At 36.1% G+C, this 16,576-nt stretch overlaps 1 protein-coding gene across 1 annotated transcript; it reads right to left on the reverse strand.

Moving 5' to 3' along the window:
• Positions 1-6,940: 6,940 nt before the first annotated feature.
• On the reverse strand, positions 6,941-9,136 carry LOC117911109 (cytochrome P450 CYP82D47-like). The gene is made up of 2 exons (XM_034825310.1): positions 8,083-9,136; positions 6,941-7,769 (listed from the first exon to the last, which is right to left on the reverse strand). The coding sequence occupies exons 1-2, from the start codon at positions 9,028-9,030 to the stop codon at positions 7,134-7,136; spliced, it is 1,584 nt and encodes a 527-aa protein (XP_034681201.1). The 5' UTR covers positions 9,031-9,136; the 3' UTR covers positions 6,941-7,133.
• Between the last annotated feature and the right edge of the window lie 7,440 nt (positions 9,137-16,576).

Genomic DNA, 16,576 nt, shown 5'->3' on the forward strand with positions numbered 1-16,576 from the left:
AAAAAAAAAAATTCTAACGAAACTTTTTAACCATCAAGTGCATCAAAACAATCCAATTCTCACTTTGCTTATTGCTCCGTCTCATTCACCAATTGATTATCTTGACCCAAAATTTGGGTAGTTTTTTTTAATTAGAATGTAATGAAAATTATTTTGAAAAATTATATATGGTTATAATATTATCCGGTTTCTTGGGCTTTTGAAGTTTTAGTTTGTCTCGGCTTAAAGGATCATGAGTTGTTAGGCAAAGAACCTGTGTAACTCACTATATTGTAGAGAAACTAGCTTGTAGAAAAGATAGAGAGGAAGTTGGAGTTAGAGGAGAATTTTCTTTCTTTTTAATCTGTAGATAATAAAATAAACTACAACCTCAATAATTTAAAATACTTTCCAGATCAGATAATTTAAAATTCACTACACTTTCTAGCTAGAAGATTTAGGGGGTCCATGCATATCTTTGCCTCCTAAAGCAAACAGAAGGCTGCACTAAGCTATGTGGTGGTGTCTCATTCTTCTATATGGGTCCTTCTGGTTTTGTTTTTGTTTTTGTTTTGTTTTTGCCAATAATATACTGCCATCAAATTTTTCCTACCGTTTGGAATGGGGAGAATAAAATATAATTTGATGTTTTTTTTATGTCATTTAAGCTAGAGTGTTGGAATTGTTGTATATTATTATTGTTTTTTTTTTTTTTATCATATAGTAATAATTAAACAAAGAAATTTCAAAAAACTTATGATTTAGAATTACATTAATTTGCTGATTCATTAGAAAAATGGGATGTTGATAAAACAATAGTTTGAATTGTATTTAAAACTTTAGAAAGTACAACACTTTCCCTACAAAAATAAAATAAATATAGAAGATAATTGTCATATTAAAAAGTCATGTTTTTAATATGATTTCAAGTATGTGATGTATCAAGAAAGTTATTTAAAGTGTAGTGATTTTAAGGAGTATTTCTGATTTTTTTAACACTAATTTTTTTTTCTTTCAAGTAAAAAAGTTAAAAATGCTTTATAAAATCATTGTCAAGCGCACTATTTACATTTGTAGAAGATTTAATCATGTTTAAATTTTTTTTTTCAAATTCATGACATTTTTAAAATAATTCCAAGGAGCATTTTGAAAATCATTTCTATATTTATTGCAATTTGTGCCCCCAAGTACCAAATGAAAATCCCAAGTCTTGAGGAAATTGATTTATCATAAATTTTTAGTTTAATTTAGTGCTTGTCTTGAAGATTATACATGAAGTTTAAAAGTCCACTAACCTTTAAATGCATCAAGTGGCATATGTTTCAAATATGTCTTGCAACTAGTGATTTTTTATAAATTTTTTCTAAAATTATTGAGAATTAAATTAAAATATTTATATGACAAAGTGAGAGTTAAATCCTCAATTTTTAATATTATCATAAATAACTTTGAGCTAAATGTGAAAAGAAATTGTTTTATTAAAATTTTCAGTTTATTTAATTATATCTATTTTATTTTTTAATTTATATAATATTTTTATAATTTTTAAAAAATTTTAATTATCTTATTTTACATATCGCGACATCGATATGCCTTGTGACCATCCAAGTCAATAACCAATACCACGGCTTTGAACCATGATAGTACAGTAGTGAAGAGAAAGAGGGCCCGAAAGAGAAAAATGGTTTTCTATTCTGTTTTCACAGTTTTGTCTAAAAAAACTGTTTTGTCTTCTTATATCTAAAAAAATATATAAAACATTGGACACATCACCACCCTCAGTACATTGTTTCGTCTCAGTACATTGTCGAATGCATCAGGGGAAATAATCACTTCTCCAAAATGGCTCAAAACTACACACACTAGAACACTGACAGGTCGAATTCATGTTCCACACATGTGCCATCCTAACATGGAAACTATAGACAGCTGTCGATGATGTAAAATGTGAAAGCTCCTTCGAAGTCTTATATATGATAGTCCTGAGTATGAAAAAACCCATCTCTTTGGCCAGTTGTTATGATGCATATTTGTTCATTGAAAATCACGTGGGAGTGTATATATAAAAGGTGATTACATTGAGAAAATTGACAGGTCGAATTCATGTTCCACACATGTGCCATCCTAATACGGAACTGTAGACAGCTGTCGATGATATAAAATGTGAAAGCTCCTTCGAAGTCTTATATATGATAGTTCTGACTTCTGAGTATGAAAAAACCCATCTCTTTGGCCAGTTGTTATGATGCATATTTGTTCATTGAAAATCACGTGGGAGTGTATCTAGCCCCATAAAAATGGGGTTGATTTAACTATTAAGTTTGGCATGCTCTTTACCACACATTACATTGAAAATATTGAGAAGCTTTGCCTTACCTAAGTGTAAGGTGGATGCCCGTTTGGACTGAATGGTTCAGAATTAAGGAGTAGACAGTGCTTGAACTAATTGGGAAGGTTGTGGCACACATTTTTTCCCACTTTCTATGCTGGAGTAGATAGTGCCTGAACTAACCTGAAGACTTTGTTGCACACATTAGGCTATTACTTTTGCTGCTGCTAATAGAAGTAGAGTTCAAAAGATAATGTCGTCATGGTTGCTTTGGATAATATGGAATCCTGCAACAGTGCAGTCCTTTCGTTAACCTAATTATACACACAATTAGAAATAAAGAAAGACAAAATAAAAAAATTTACTCTATTTCTATGGTCAATATGATCACTATGCTTAGGAATCATATCAACACTTAAGAATCTACTAATCAAATTAATAAAGATAGGAAAGTTATAATGGCGAAAGTTATCCTTCTCTCCCAATCATGGTCATACATACAATTCCCTCTCTCAAACAAAACCCTTTAACGAAACTCTAAATCATAAGCCGATTAAATACAATAGGGATAAATTCATCATTTAATAAATAAAAAATATTATCTATAGGCCTTTCCCCTTCAATCTCTACAAATTCATCATTTAATCATAAGCAAATTAAATACAATAGGGAAAATCACGTGGGAGTGTATCTAGCCCCATAAAAATGGGGTTGATTTAACTATTAAGTTTGGCATGCTCTTTACCACACACCACACATTACATAGATCATATTGAGAAGCTTTGCCTTACCTAAGTGTAAGGTGGATGCCCATTTGGACTGAATGGTTCAGAATTAAGGAGTAGACAGTGCCTGAACTAATTGGGAAGGTTGTGGCACACATTTTTTCCCACTTTCTATGTTGGAGTAGATAGTGCCTGAAGACTTTGTTGCACACATTAGGCTATTACTTTTGCTGCTGCTAATAGAAGTAGAGTTAAAAAAAATATATAAAACGTGATTACATTGAGAAAAGGGGCAGGTCACCACCCTCAGTACATTGTCGAATGCATCAGGGGAAAGAATCACTTCTCCAAAAATCTATCTCTTTGGCCAGTTGTTATGATGCATATTTGTTCATTGAAAATCACGTGGAGTGTATCTAACCCCACAGAAATGGGTGATTTAGCTATTAAGTTTGGCTTGCTCTTTACCACACACCACACACCACACATCACATAGATAATATTGAGAAGCTTTACCTTACCTAAGTGTAAGGTGGATGCCCGTTTGGACTGAATGGTTCAGAATTAAGGAGACTAAAAACAAAACGCCACATCTTCTGCCACATACATCATAAGCCAAAGCCAACTGTTGCTGGATGCTGGATGACTCTAGTGGCATCTAGATATAAATGCAACGTGAAAAATTAGTATAAATATATATGGCTCCAATTTGAAGAAGGAACAGACAACCGAAGATACGAAATTTATTGTGTCAAAGTTAAAACCAAAAAAAAAAGAGGATCCTAATCAAACATCTGCTCTTGAATCCAAACAATCCAATTCCGACGTTTTCTTATTTTTCCTTCTCATTCACCAATTGATTATTTCGACCCAAATTTGGGCAGTTTTTCTAATTTGAATGTAATGAAAATATTTTGACAAACTATGGTTATAATATTATCAAGGTTTCTTGGGCTTTTGAAGTTTTAGTTTGTATTGGCTTAAGGGATCTTGAGTTGTTAGGCAAACAGCCTGTGCAACTCACCTTTTTGTAGAGGAAACTGTGGAAGATAGAGAGAAGAGGTTGTAGTTTGAGGAGAAAGCTTCATCCTATTTGCTGAAAATAAAACAAGCTACAACCTCAATGATTTAAATTTCAGGATAAAATATGAATTAAGAAACTCAAAATTCAGTTGAAGCAAGGAGGCCACCTGCTAAACAAATCAATGAGAATGAGCAGATTGGTTTCTCATGGTCTCAAAGTCCAGACATTTGGACCCTACCTGAGCTAATTGGGAAGTTTGTGGCACACATTTTTTCCCACTTTCAATGCTGGAGTAGACGGTGCCTGAACTAATCTGAAGACTTTGTTGCACGCATTAAGCTATTACTTTTGCTGCTGCTAATAGAAGTAGAGTTCAAAAGAGAAGGTAGCCATTGTTGCTTTGGATATGGAGACCTGCAATAGTGCAGTCCTTTAAGTAATTTAATCACACACACGCGAGTAGAATTAAAGAAAAACAAAATTAAAGAATTTATCCTATTTCTACAATCAATATGATCACCAAGTTCAGGAAATATATCAACACTCAAGAATCTATTAATCAAATTAATATAGATAGAAAAATTATAATGGTGAAAGTTATCCTGCTCCTCACAATCCCAGCTATACATACAATTCTCTTTCTCTCAAACAAAATCCTTCAACAAAACTGTAAATTATTAACCGATTAAATACAAAAGGGACAAATTCATCATTCAATAAATAAATAAAAAATTATCTAAATGCCTTGCCCCTTCAATCTCTGCAAAGGTAATTGGGCACCTTGACCACTGTGAGCTCAATGAGTGGTTATACCCCACCATCTACCGTAAATCTAATTCAAACTTTACAATTCAACCCTGATAATGCAACACTGAAAGTAGTGCAAGTGAAAGCAGTGCAACTCAGTGTACTACTAATTTCATAAAAAAAAATAGAAAGAACAGGAAGATACCAAGCATGTGCCCTTAATGATTGTGTCGGTGTTATGACCAGAAAACCGTCCATCTCCTATTACAGACGGTCTGACATGGGTGAACTCTTGTTCAGCTTCAATAGATTTGACGTTTATTACATTGATAAGAAATATTACAGTTGTTCAGAACATGTTTCAATATATCTTCAGCAGGATGACCAAGTTGAGAATGCTAAAGCTCAATCGTGGAATTTGAAGATGAAAAGTTGTTGAGGCTAGAGAACAAGCCTGTAGTGGAGCTAAAATTGGTAGGAAATTTATACAATCCTCGTTCGAGATGACCTTTGAGAAGAACTTTCTTGGTAACCTGTTCTTTGACAAGAAAGAACCGAGGATGAAACTCAACAAATGTATTGTTGTCAGCACAGAATTGAGAGACACTAACAAGATTGGTTGCAAGATGAGGAGCATGAAGAACTCTTTTTAATTGAAACACTCTAAAAGGAAACTGAAAAATTTTAGTAGCCGTATGAAGAATGGGAAATTGTGTACCATTCCCGATTGTCACCTTGTCATTGCCATTATATGATTGTATATTGTCCAGAGAGGTGGTAGTTTGAGAAAGATGATGGGTGGCGCGAGTGTCAAAGAACCATTCCTTACTCTTTATGTTAATAGAAGATGCAATCACGACATGGGCTTAATCTCGATTTCTGTTAGTTGCATGGGGCTTAGATTCAGAGTTGGTATTTACCCCTTGGAAGTTTATATCGAAACGATGATAACATTGGACCACACTATGTCCAGACTTTCTACAAAGTTTACATTGTGGGTGATTTTGAGAGACCAAGTTTCTATTGCCATGAGAGTTGCGTTCGGGGTTGACTATTCTGCTCTTGTTTCCTGAGGAATTTCGATTGGAATTCCTTCTGTTGTTGTGGTGATTTGATGACGTGGTAGTGAGATTTGTAGAGATTACATTGTTTTCTGTTGAATTCTGAAGATTCAGTCACTGTTCGTAGGTTAACAGAATATTGTGCACCGTATGCAGTGAAACTTCATCTTCTCTTGCTACAAGAGAGGCCACAATGGAATTGTATTCTACACCAAGCCCTCCAAGCAGTTGCAGAATATGATCTCTGTCGTGTACCAGTTCTCCAATGGCAACTAAGTGGTCAGTCAGATTCTTCAGCTTGAGATTGTAATCCATCATTGAAAGGGATCCTTTCTTCGTGGTTTGAAATTCTAGTTGTAATTGCATCACCCAAGCTTTGGATGAAGCTGAGAAGATCTTTTCCAGAGCAGACCATGCTTCATGGGAGATTTGATACACTTTTATTTGACCCATAATTTCTGGAGTAAGTGAGGAGTAGATCCAACTAAGGATCATTCGGTCAAATCTTTTCCAAAGAATAAACTCTGGATTTGTTTCACCATTGCTTGTTGTTTTTGAAGGACAGACTGTCAAACCTTCAATGTGGTCTTCAAAGCCGTTTGCAAAGTTCACATTCTCCAGTTGTGTTTTCCAACACAGGTAGTTTATCTTTATCAAGTTTAATGGGCAGTGCATGATTCAACATCTGCATTGATTGAGTTATGGCTGAGGACGAATTTGCAGCTCTAGCTTGTATCCGAGAAGACTGAGTTGAGATTGCCATGGTGGAACCATGAAACTGATGCGAAGAGAAGGAAATATGGGGTGGCTCTGATACCATGTAAGTTTGTATCAGGAGAATGCAAATTTAATTTCTGTATATTGAGATGAAGAATTACATGTTCAGGAGAGGTTCTCTACTCTGCTATTTAAAGTTTCAGCTATAACAAACTACACAATCAGATTCCTAACTATTTGCGCAGTTCAAACTACACTACCATATTGCTAACTACTTGCACAATTCTTGAGTGATCTTGGTTTTGTTGAGTTCTGTTGTTGCAACAGCCTTTTGTTGCTGGTGCAGTTGTGGTCTATATTTTAAGTAACACAAAGAATTACTCATAGATGGAAATTTATTACTATCCAAGTGGATGAAATTTGAGACGAGAAGACAAGAAAGGAGAACACCCACTACACAGGCCATTCAAAGTGAGTTACACAACATAAATATACCCTAAAGCATTGGGCTAATTAGGGTACTCTCTGGCTCACAGAGTATTATTTACTTTTTATGCTGCTTCATAACTATAGAGCTCGAAAGGTAGCCTTGGAACAATGGTGACCTCCAGTGGGGTTGCTTTGGGGGCAGTCAACCCAGGACTTTCAGTCATATCCACCGGTGAATCTGCAACCGCTCCCAATTCAAAACCATGAAGCAGTCTGGCTAGCGTCAGATGCGTCAACTCCAGTGCAAATGAGATTCCTGGGCATACCCTTCTACCTGAACCAAAGGGTAGAAGTTCATAATTTTTACCCCTAACATCCAAACCTGCATGCTTTGTCAGGAACCTCTCTGGTTGGAACTCCAAAGGGTCCAACCAGACTCTGGGGTCACGATGCAACTTCCAGAGATTAACCAAAAGGCGCGTCCCAGCTTGGATGTGAAAGCCTGCCACAGTGCAATCTTCCGTGGCCTCATGCGGCACGGAAAGTGGCCCAGGAGGGTACAATCGTAATGTTTCCTTGACGATGGCTTGCAGGTAGACTAGGTTCTTTATATCTGATCCATCCACTTGGCGATGCTTACCCACATGGATTTCCAGCTCTGCTTGTGCTTTTTTTAGCGCATGGCGGTTGTTCAGTAGAAGAGAGAGGGCCCATGTAAGAGTGATAGATGTTGTGTCGTAGCCAGCTAATATGAGGATCTGCAATCAACAAATGATGTCGACTTCAATATGCGATCAGGAAAAGTTTACTTATCAGTAGTGAAATACCATGTTTAGCAGAATGATAAAACAAACCGTGAATAAGGAATCTAAGTGAAATTTGATCACCCCACCTGGTTTGTCATGATAAATACAGATGATAAAGCTATACTGGATTTGATGAATGCTTGTAGAAATGCGAGGAGGGTTTAGGAAATTGGGCAGAAAAAGTTGCAGAAATTATGATAGTAGATGGTGTTTTTTTTTTCTCTTTTCATTTCATGGTCAAGTTATGGAAGTAGCAGGGACATACCAAGCAAGTGGCCTTAATGACGGTATCAGGATCACGACCAGAGAATTGGCCATCATCTATGACAGAAAGCATGGCATGGATGAAGTCTTGCTCAGCCCCATTGTCGTTCGCAGAAAGCCTATTCTGGCGATGCTCCTCCACCCACCTTCCAAGCAAATAATCCAGCTCCTTAGCTATTTTCTTCATATCAGTGGTATACCCTTTCACCGTGTCCAACCAGCCGAGAAAAGGGATGGCATCCGAGACCATGAACAGCCCCACTAGAAGCATAAAATCGTCCAAGGCCTTTTTGCCCCGTTTTGGCTCATCACCACAGGCATGGGTCCCAAAATACCGTTTCCCTGCAATTGCTCTCACTATTACATTCATTACCAAGTTCCCAAATCTTTCCTTCATCTCCACCAAAGCGGGGCTGTCCTTGTTTCGTGCCCATTGCCCATAGAGCTCTTTTATTAAGAACTCAACTTCTGAGTCCTGGACATGTTTGAGCATCTCAAGCTGGCGGTTTGAGAGGAGCTCAACCATGGCTAGCTTCCGCACATCACGCCAGTATGGTCCATAGGGAGCAAATCCAAACATGGCATGATCATAGCCCATGAGCTTTACTGCTAAGGATCTTGGTCGAGTGGCGAATACCTTGTCATTGGTAGTGTAGCATTCCTTTGCTACTTCCCAGCTGCTAACCACCAGAGCTTTACGAAGGCCAAGATGAATGCAAAAGATTGGTCCATACTTATCAGCCATGTCTCCAAGTGTCCGATGTAGCAGCTTGTCTGCTCCTAGAAGATGAAGGTGACCGATAATAGGCCATCGCCCGGACGGCTCCTGTGGCCTTTTGCCTTTCTTCTTGTTCCCTTTGGCATTAAATACCGTTGCCAACAACAAACAGATTGTAGCAAGAAGAAGCCCAAAAACTGTGATATCTTGTGGCTGAAGGGAGAATCCCATGACTAGTTAGTACCAGAGCAAATGGGTCAGTAGAAAGAATCACCTTTCTCAGGTACCATAAATAGGAAAAGGCTTCGAAAATGGTTCAAAACTACATGCGCTAGAACACTCACAACTAGTAATAAATAAATAGGAATTCATGCTCTACACATGTGCCATCCTAATTTAGTGTAGACAGCTCTAGATGATAATAAATAATATGAAGCTCCTTTCAAGTCCTATATAACACGATTTGTTCATTGAAAATCAAGTGGTGTGTTGATTTGGTATCAAGTTTTACTTCTCTTTACTTACACACCACACAGCACACGGTACATAGATATTTTAGAGAACCACATGGTACACATATTTTAGAGAAGTGTGCTTTAAAGGTGGAGGTGGAGCCCCCTATGGATTCAATCATTCAAAATTATGAGACCAAAAACAAAAACCTATAGTTATCAGCCGAAAAAGTCGAGATTGTCCACTTCTGCAAAATCCACATCTTCTTCCTAATCATAAGCCAAAGTCAAGCTATTGGTAAGGCAATTGCAGGGAGTATGAGTGTAGCATCTAGCTATGAATGCAATGTGCAAAATATGTCTCCAATTTGGAGAAGGAACTGGCAACCAAAGATCCAAAATTTATTGTGTCAAATTGTAAGGAAAAAAAATAAAAAATTCTAACGAAACTTTTTAACCATCAAGTGCATCAAAACAATCCAATTCTCACTTTGCTTATTGCTCCGTCTCATTCACCAATTGATTATCTTGACCAAAATTTGGGTAGTTTTTTTAATTAGAATGTAATGAAAATTATTTTGAAAAATTATATATGGTTATAATATTATCCGGTTTCTTGGGCTTTTGAAGTTTTAGTTTGTCTCGGCTTAAAGGATCTTGAGTTGTTAGGCAAAGAACCTGTGTAACTCACTATATTGTAGAGAAACTAGCTTGTAGAAAAGATAGAGAGGAAGTTGGAGTTAGAGGAGAGTTTTCTTTCTTTTTAATCTGTAGATAATAAAATAAACTACAACCTCAATAATTTAAAATACTTTCCAGATCAGATAATTTAAAATTCACTACACTTTCTAGCTAGAAGATTTAGGGGGTCCATGCATATCTTTGCCTCCTAAAGCAAACAGAAGGCTGCACTAAGCTATGTGGTGGTGTCTCATTCTTCTATATGGGTCCTTCTGGTTCTGGTTTTGTTTTTGTTTTTGTTTTGTTCTTGCCAATAATATACTGCCATCAAATTTTTCCTACCGTTTGGAATGGGGAGAATCAAATATAATTTGATGTTTTTTTTTATGTCATTTAAGCTAGAGTGTTGGAATTGTTGTATATTATTATTGTTTTTTTTTATCATATAGTAATAATTAAACAAAGAAATTTCAAAAAACTTATGATTTAGAATTACATTAATTTGCTGATTCATTAGAAAAATGGGATGTTGATAAAACAATAGTTTGAATTGAATTTAAAACTTTAGAAAGTACAACACTTTCCCTACAAAAATAAAATAAATATAGAAGATAATTGTCATATTAAAAAGTCATGTTTTTAATATGATTTCAAGTATGTGATGTATCAAGAAAGTTATTTAAAGTGTTGTGATTTTAAGGAGTATTTCTGATTTTTTTAACATTAATTTTTTTTTCTTTCAAGTAAAAAAGTTAAAAACGCTTTATAAAATCATTGTCAAGCGCACTATTTACATTTGTAGAAGATTTAATCATGTTTAAATTTTTTTTTTTCAAATTCATGACATTTTAAAATAATTCCAAGGAGCATTTTGAAAATCATTTCTATATTTATTGCAATTTGTGCCCCCAAGTACCAAATGAAAATCCTGAGTCTTGAGGAAATTGATTTATCATAAATTTTTAGTTTAATTTAGTGCTTGTCTTGAAGATTGTACATGAAGTTTAAAAGTCCACTAACCTTTAAATGCATTAAGTGGCATATGTTTCAAATATGTCTTGCAACTAGTGATTTTTATAAATTTTTTCTAAAATTATTGAGAATTAAATTAAAATATTTATATGACAAAGTGAGAATTAAGTTCTCAATTTTTAATATTATCATAAATAACTTTGAGCTAAATGTGAAAAGAAATTGTTTTATTAAAATTTTCAGTTTATTTAATTATATCTATTTTATTTTTTAATTTATATAATATTTTTATAATTTTTAAAAAAATTTAATTATCTTATTTTACGTATCGCGACACCGATATCGATATGCCTCGTGACCCTCCAAGTCAATGACCAATACCATGACTTTGAACCATGATAGTACCATAGTGAAGAGAAAGAGGGCCCGAAAGAGAAAAATGGTTTTCTATTCTGTTTTCACAGTTTTGTCTAAAAAAACTGTTTTGTCTTCTTATATCTAAAAAAATATATAAAACATTGGACACATCACCACCCTCAGTACATTGTCGAATGCATCAGGGGAAAGAATCACTTCTCCAAAATGGCTCAAAACTACACACACTAGAACACCGACAGGTCGAATTCATGTTCCACACATGTGCCATCCTAACATGGAAACTATAGACAGCTGTCGATGATGTAAAATGTGAAAGCTCCTTCGAAGTCTTATATATGATAGTTCTGAGTATGAAAAAACCCATCTCTTTGGCCAGTTGTTATGATGCATATTTGTTCATTGAAAATCACGTGGGAGTGTATCTAGCCCCATAAAAATGGGGTTGATTTAACTATTAAGCTTGGCATGCTCTTTACCACACATTACATAGAAAATATTGGGAAGCTTTGCCTTACCTAAGTGTAAGGTGGATGCCCGTTTGGACTGAATGGTTTAGAATTAAGGAGTAGACAGTAGGGATGGCAACGGGGCGGGTTTTTTCGGGTACCCGCCCCGCCCCACCCCTAATGGGATGGGATTAAAATTTATTAAACGGGTTTGGGGCGGGTATAGGATTTTTTTTAAAACCCGGGACGGGGTCGGGGCGGGTTCGGGTATTGCCCCATCCTATCCCGCCCCGCCCCGCCCCGTTTACATATAAAGGCAAAGTGAAAAGCAGCTGCATGTTTTTCTGTCTTCGATCGAAATCTTTGGAGTTTCTGAAGACTTTCAGTGTTCAATTTCAACTCTGGTAAGTCCTCAAGCGTCGTCGTTTTAGGCTCAGCTTTTCAGGACGCTATCAATTTCTCTTACTCGTTTGGAGCTCTGGATCGCCGATTTAGGGTTCGATCGATGTGTTTAGGTTCTTGTCTTTTGGGTTTTTGTTTGATTTTCTATTTTTGAGTGTTAATTTTTTTTTGTTTGCTTTTTTTATTTTCTCTGAATCTTTTGGGGTTTAAAGATTGGAATTTGAGGTGTGAGGTGTGAAAAAGAACTTATCTTTGTTGGGTTTGTGAGGTTTGGAGATTTGGATTTGTGTTGGGTGTCGATTGAAGTCGTTTTGTGATGATTTTAGTGAGGGTTTGGAGTGATAGGCGGTGATATCGAGATTCTGAACCCCTGTTTTGTATTAGGAGTTCGATTCGTTGATTGGTTGCCCTTTTGTAGAATGTTTGAAGCTTTACTTGATCTAAAAACTCATCAATTGTACAGCGGTTCACTGAAGAAATCGCTGAGCTAGTCCAATTCTAGAATGTTCAGAATCAAAGCTTGTTGCTTGGTTTTCGTTTTGTTTGGCTTTCCTCTTGTGTTTGGTAACGCCCAACTCCGTATGCTCAGGCACAAAGCTTCCCCATTTCTTTTGGTGCACAACAAGGACTCTGGAGTTTCTGACCTTGATTTTGGGTGTAAACTGCTTGATGGGATGAGGGAAATGTCAGGTTTTGCTCACTTTGTTGTGTAACTGGAAGTTTATTTGAATCTTGTGGTGTACTTGAGTGAGTGTTTGTAGATTGTTATTTTGGAAAGATGGTGCCATCCGGGCCACCCACTCCCATAGGTGGAGCCCAACCTGTTCCCCCTTCACTTTTGCGTTAGAATTCTGGTATGTTAGGAGCTCCGGCGGGTCCTGTGCCACCCCAAACAGGGTTCCCTTCGCTTGCGTCTCCAAGAACTCAGTACAATAATATGAATTTACTTGGAAATGTACCCAGTGTTTCTTCACTGCTCAGTGTTACTTGGAAATGTACTCAGTACAAAAAATTTTAAAATAATTTAAAAAAAAAAAAAAAAAAAAAAGTTTTCCCATACCCGCCCCGTCCCGCCCCGCCCCGTTTAATTTTTTAAGTAGGACGGGGATGGGAATTGATTTTGCTAAACGGGGCGGGGTTGGGATGGGGGCGACCCGTCCCGAACCCGCCCTGTTGCCATTCCTAGTAGACAGTGCTTGAACTAATTGGGAAGGTTGTGGCACACATTTTTTCCCACTTTCTATGCTGGAGTAGATAGTGCCTGAACGAACCTGAAGACTTTGTTGCACACATTAGGCTATTACTTTTGCTGCTGCTAATAGAAGTAGAGTTCAAAAGATAATATCGTCATGGTTGCTTTGGATAATATGGAATCCTGCAACAGTGCAGTCCTTTCGTTAACCTAATTATACACACAATTAGAAATAAAGAAAGACAAAATAAAAAAATTTACTCTATTTCTATGGTCAATATGATCACTATGCTTAGGAATCATATCAACACTTAAGAATCTACTAATCAAAATAATAAAGATAGGAAAGTTATAATGGCGAAAGTTATCCTTCTCTCCCAATCATGGTCATACATACAATTCCCTCTCTCAAACAAAACCCTTTAACGAAACTCTAAATCATAAGCCGATTAAATACAATAGGGATAAATTCATCATTTAATAAATAAAAAATATTGTCTATAGGCCTTTCCCCTTCAATCTCTACAAATTCATCATTTAATCATAAGCAGATTAAATACAATAGGGAAAATCACGTGGGAGTGTATCTAGCCCCATAAAAATGGGGTTGATTTAACTATTAAGTTTGGCATGCTCTTTACCACACACCACACATTACATGGATAATATTGAGAAGCTTTGCCTTACCTAAGTGTAAGGTGGATGCCCATTTGGACTGAATGGTTCAGAATTAAGGAGTAGACAGTGCCTGACCTAATTGGGAAGGTTGTGGCACACATTTTTTCCCACTTTCTATGCTGGAGTAGATAGTGCCCGAACTAACCTGAAGACTTTGTTGCACACATTAGGCTATTACTTTTGCTGCTGCTAATAGAAGTAGAGTTAAAAAAAATATATAAAACGTGATTACATCGAGAAAAGGGGCAGGTCACCACCCTCAGTACATTGTCGAATGCATCAGGGGAAAGAATCACTTCTCCAAAAATCTATCTCTTTGGCCAGTTGTTATGATGCATATTTGTTCATTGAAAATCACGTGGAGTGTATCTAACCCCACAGAAATGGGTGATTTAGCTATTAAGTTTGGCTTGCTCTTTACCACACACCACACACCACACATCACATAGATAATATTGAGAAGCTTTACCTTACCTAAGTGTAAGGTGGATGCCCGTTTGGACTGAATGGTTCAGAATTAAGGAGACTAAAAACAAAACGCCACATCTTCTGCCACATACATCATAAGCCAAAGCCAACTGTTGCTGGATGCTGGATGACTCTAGTGGCATCTAGATATAAATGCAACGTGAAAACTTAGTATAAATATATATGGCTCCAATTTGAAGAAGGAACAGACAACCGAAGATACGAAATTTATTGTGTCAAAGTTAAAACCAAAAAAAAAGAGGATCCTAATCAAACATCTGCTCTTGAATCCAAACAATCCAATTCCGACGTTTTCTTATTGTTCCTTCTCATTCACCAATTGATTATTTCGACCCAAATTTGGGCAGTTTTTCTAATTTGAATGTAATGAAAATATTTTGACAAACTATGGTTATAATATTATCAAGGTTTCTTGGGCTTTTGAAGTTTTAGTTTGTATTGGCTTAAGGGATCTTGAGTTGTTAGGCAAACAGCCTGTGCAACTCACCTTTTTGTAGAGGAAACTGTGGAAGATAGAGAGAAGAGGTTGTAGTTTGAGGAGAAAGCTTCATCCTATTTGCTGAAAATAAAACAAGCTACAACCTCAATGATTTAAATTACTTTCAGGATAAAATATGAATTAAGAAACTCAAAATTCAGTTGAAGCAAGGAGGCCACCTGCTAAACAAATCAATGAGAATGAGCAGATTGGTTTCTCATGGTCTCAAAGTCCAGACATTTGAACCCTACCTGAGCTAATTGGGAAGTTTGTGGCACACATTTTTTCCCACTTTCAATGCTGGAGTAGACGGTGCCTGAACTAATCTGAAGACTTTGTTGCACGCATTAAGCTATTACTTTTGCTGCTGCTAATAGAAGTAGAGTTCAAAAGAGAAGGTAGCCATTGTTGCTTTGGATATGGAGACCTGCAATAGTGCAGTCCTTTAAGTAATTTAATCACACACACGCGAGTAGAATTAAAGAAAAGCAAAATAAAAGAATTTATCCTATTTCTACAATCAATATGATCACCAAGTTCAGGAAATATATCAACACTCAAGAATCTACTAATCAAATTAATATAGATAGAAAAATTATAATGGTGAAAGTTATCCTGCTCCTCACAATCCCAACTATACATACAATTCTCTTTCTCTCAAACAAAATCCTTCAACAAAACTGTAAATTATTAACCGATTAAATACAATAGGGACAAATTCATCATTCAATAAATAAATAAAAAATTATCTAAATGCCTTGCCCCTTCAATCTCTGCAAAGGTAATTGGGCATCTTGACCACTGTGAGCTCAATGAGTGGTTATACCCCACCATCTACCGTAAATCTAATTCAAACTTTACAATTCAACCCTGATAATGCAACACTGAAAGTAGTGCAAGTGAAAGCAGTGCAACTCAGTGTACTACTAATTTCATAAAAAAAAATAGAAAGAACAGGAAGATACCAAGCATGTGCCCTTAATGATTGTGTCGGTGTTATGACCAGAAAACCGTCCATCTCCTATTACAGACGGTCTGACATGGGTGAAGTCTTGTTCAGCTTCTATACTCTCAGCAAACCTCTTGAAAGGATGCTCCTCCAATCATCTTCCAAGCACATGATACACCTTCCCAGCTGTTCTCTTCATTTTTGCCTTATACCCCTTCACTGTGTCTGACCAGCCAAGGAAGGGATTGCATAAGAAACCATGAGTTGTTAGCCTATAGCTTTTTAAAAATCTATTTTGATAATAACTAAACAAAAGATTATTGTTTAATCCTTCGTTTAATCATGATTGGGCATGTTATAAAATGCAAATGCTTTCGGAAGCTCAAAGATGAAGAGTTGACATGTTATAAATCCATAGCGTCCAGCATGATGCAGATTTTTAGGAATTAATCTAAGCTAGGCTAGTGCATTATTTTAAGAAATTTGCCCCATCCAAACCATATCTCCATATCCATATCTTTTACTTTAATGTATTTATCTATTTAAGATATTATGTTATAAAAATAATTTATTAACTATAAATTTATCAATTTTATTTTTTTTAAGAACCAAATATAATCTTAAATATTATTTAAGGAAGTGACCTCAAAAACATAAAAT

Source organism: Vitis riparia, chromosome 3 (assembly GCF_004353265.1).
Source record: "Vitis riparia cultivar Riparia Gloire de Montpellier isolate 1030 chromosome 3, EGFV_Vit.rip_1.0, whole genome shotgun sequence".
Lineage (NCBI taxonomy): Eukaryota > Viridiplantae > Streptophyta > Magnoliopsida > Vitales > Vitaceae > Vitis > Vitis riparia.